The 3,308-nt window shown below is 47.3% G+C and overlaps 1 protein-coding gene across 1 annotated transcript; it reads right to left on the reverse strand.

Moving 5' to 3' along the window:
* Nucleotides 1-1,354: 1,354 nt before the first annotated feature.
* Nucleotides 1,355-3,290, reverse strand: LOC113940557 (gastrula zinc finger protein XlCGF7.1-like). The gene is made up of 2 exons (XM_027631713.1): nt 2,898-3,290; nt 1,355-2,712 (listed from the first exon to the last, which is right to left on the reverse strand). The coding sequence occupies exons 1-2, from the start codon at nt 3,061-3,063 to the stop codon at nt 1,958-1,960; spliced, it is 921 nt and encodes a 306-aa protein (XP_027487514.1). The 5' UTR covers nt 3,064-3,290; the 3' UTR covers nt 1,355-1,957.
* Between the last annotated feature and the right edge of the window lie 18 nt (nt 3,291-3,308).

Here is a 3,308-nt window from a genome sequence, read left to right on the forward strand (position 1 = left end):
TCTCTGACAGGAACTCATGATGGACTTTGCTGGCCAGAAAGGACACGTCTGCTCTTTCCTGCAGTGTCAAAGTTACCAGGGATGTGTCTTTGAGACTAAAACCTTGCTTTAATGGACTTTGCGACGTAGACCTTGAGGTTTGGTTTGTTCACAGCCTCATTTTGTCCATTCAGCTCCCTCTGTTGGAGGCAATTCCGTTTCCAGGGGAGGTCACCTCAGTTTTTAAGTTGAAGCCTCAGATTTCACTATGGAAAACTTGATCAGTGTGTTGGTGTCTCATGCGTGGGTGTTGTACGTGTTGGATTTCAGTCTCCCACTTGAGGAACAGAAGGTTTCAATAGACCTCAAGTGGCTGAAGTCCTGAGTTTGGCCATCAGGCATTGTCTTCATTGCTGTGGTCTTTTAACAGAGCAACAGAGAATTGCAGCAAAAAACTGAAGAGAAAAACTTTGTAAATTTTGTTTCAGAATTGTTGCCTTGAACCTTTGGTCGAGGTTGGGAATGGTTTGTCTCCCTTGGTAGGGAGTGTCAGTAGTCTCTGTCATTCATTTTCTCATGACCAAAATACTGTGCTTGGAAACCAAACCAGGAGTTGGTAGATAACAGCAGCTTGAAAAATGGGCTGATGCCTAATTGATGTGACAGAAGGAATGAAAGACTCGTGACAGCTAAGAAAAAAATTGGGCTTCTCAGTGTCCACCTCAGGTTAGGATGACTGCATGTGTCTTAGTGGAGGAAGATGTTTTTGTAACTTTATTGAAACTTGTTAGTAAAATGTGCCTTAATTCCTAAGGAAACAACCACTGTGAAATCTTTTAAACCAAATGTAGATTTCCAAAGTGTAGAAGTTGCTATTAATATTTTGGTCGTTCCTGTGGCATCTTTTTGATGCATGAATGACTTTGAGAACAAGAACGTGTTCTTAATTATAACACATTATCAGGTCTGTTTACTGCTAATTATTTTACAAGGTTGAGAGAAGAGTTTAAGATGAAAGTTGTGGGGTTACTTGCAAAGTTTCTGGTACAACCAATGCAGTTGAACCTGGTGGAGAAATTTGCCCTTAAATTGGTTTTGGTAGATCTCATGAGTGTCTAAGGCAGAGACCAACCCAACTGGAAAGAGCCTTTCAAGAGTGACTAAGATGTAACTAAATTACCTTTTTGAGAGGTGGGAAAAGCTGATGTCAGGAATTAAATTTCCTTATGTTAAGTTTATAAAAAATATATTAATATGTAAATATTAAAATTATTTTAATGGTCTTATTTATGGGTTTTTCACTGTGCTTATGTTAGTACTTCTGTTTGATTGTGACAATAATGGACAGTTTCGTAGTGTTTTGGGGTTTTTTTTGTATTTTTCGTGTTTTGATACCTTGGTCAAGGCATTAACAATAAAAATCATTCAAAATTTTAATTCATCTTCAAACACCGAAATAGATTTGAAATGAGGTTAATGAGAACAGTGGGGGGAAAAAAACCACCCAAGTCCAAAACCAAAACAACCCCAAAAACTGTTTCTTTTTTTCCATTGTATTTTAAAGAAAGAAGTCTGTAGAGCAGCAGAAAACAGGACACATGGGCAGGTGTGAAAGTCAGACTAGGGCTTGTTAAACTGGTTCCAGTGCTCTTTGCTTCAGTGTAACTGGTCATTTTGAGATGAGACTGGGGAAACTGGGCTGCCAGGGCAGAGACCACTGGCTGGCCCCAATGGTTTTTGCTGGGCAGTGGGTAATTTCTGCCTCACTTGTCAGAATCAGCCCACGGTTATCAGGGAATTGGGTAGTGGTGAATTTGGCTTTCAGACTAAAATGAGGTTAAACTTACACATATTCAAAAGAATAAATTGATGTTGGAGTGCAGATACTCAAAATCCTGAAGACCTTTTGAAACCTTTTTTGCCTGTCAGTCCTACAGCCGAAGCTCTTCCCACAGTGGGGGCCCTCACAGGGCTTCCCTTACCGGTGGGTCCGTTGGTGTTTGTTCAAATTAGACCTCTGGGTGAAGCTCTTCCCACACTGCCCACACTTGTAGGGTCTCTCCCCAGTGTGGATACGCTGGTGAATGACAAGGTGGGAGTTCCGGTTGAAGCCCTTCCCGCAGTCGGTGCAGCAGAAGGGTCTCTCATCCGTGTGCGTTCGCTGGTGCTTCAGGAGATGTGAGCTGGTCTGAAACCTTTTCCCACATTGCAAGCACCTGTAGGGCCGTTCCCCAGTGTGGATGCGCTGGTGGGTGCAGAGGGTGGAGCTGTCCCTGAAGCTCTTCCCACATTCCCCACATGTGTAGGGCCGTTTCCCACTGTGGATGTGCTGGTGTCGGATCAGGCTGGATCTCTGCCTGAAGCTCTTCCCACATTCCCTACACATGTAGGGACGTTCCCCACTGTGGATGTGCTGGTGGGTGAGGAGGTTGAAGCTCTTCCTGAAGCTCTTCCCACATTCCAAGCACCTGAAGGGCTTCTCCCTGCTGGGAGGCTGCTCAGGAATCACCCAGTCAGAGCTCTGCCTCAAACCCCAGCCACCTTCCTGGCACAGGCTGGGTCTTTCCTCCTCAGAGCACCCTGGGATGGCTTTGGAGCCCCTCCTGCGGGGGGATCTCCGGCCCTTTTCCTCCCCGCTGCCTTCCTGTGCCGGGGAGCCCTTCAAAACGGCCTCTCCCACCAGGGTCTCACGGGGGGATTTGTCCTCCGGGCTCTCTGTCCTCAGCTCGGGGCCTGGGGCAGGAAGCAAGGACAGGCAGGGGATTTGCCTCCAGCCCACAGGGAAGGCCAAGGACATCCCCCCAACTCTGGCCCTGGCAGGACGGCGGCGGCAGCGGGGTTGTCCTGCAGCCGGGGCCATGCTCGGCTGACAGAGCCAGCACAACACCCGCCCAAAGGGCCACTGACTTCCTCCTCACCTGCCTGGGGGGCCCAAGGCATCTTCCTCGCAGCCTCCTCCTCCATCCGCCCAAGCTTTGGGAAGGACAAATCCTGATGGGGGGAAAACAAGGGCTGAGCGCGTTGGCTTGGGAGTTCCTCCTGCCCAAGTCCATCTCTAGAACTCACCGGGCATCCTTTGTCCATAAAAACCTCCAAAACACCAAGATTCAGCCCAGAAAAACCCAAACCACCAAGATTGAGGCAAAAACCTCATCAGAAATAGCAAGACGACTTTTGCCCCCCCAAACTGCAAAAAGTTGAGATAAAGTCAAAAAATACTCCAAAATATGAAGATTAGCCCAAAACATCTCTTCCAGAAGTTCCCCCTCTCTGGTGTCTCCCCTCTGGGGTACAGAGGGTGTCCCCTCTCTGGGATGCTAGGAGTTTCA

Source organism: Corapipo altera, unplaced genomic scaffold (assembly GCF_003945725.1).
Source record: "Corapipo altera isolate COAL_440 unplaced genomic scaffold, ASM394572v1 58661, whole genome shotgun sequence".
NCBI lineage: Eukaryota > Metazoa > Chordata > Aves > Passeriformes > Pipridae > Corapipo > Corapipo altera.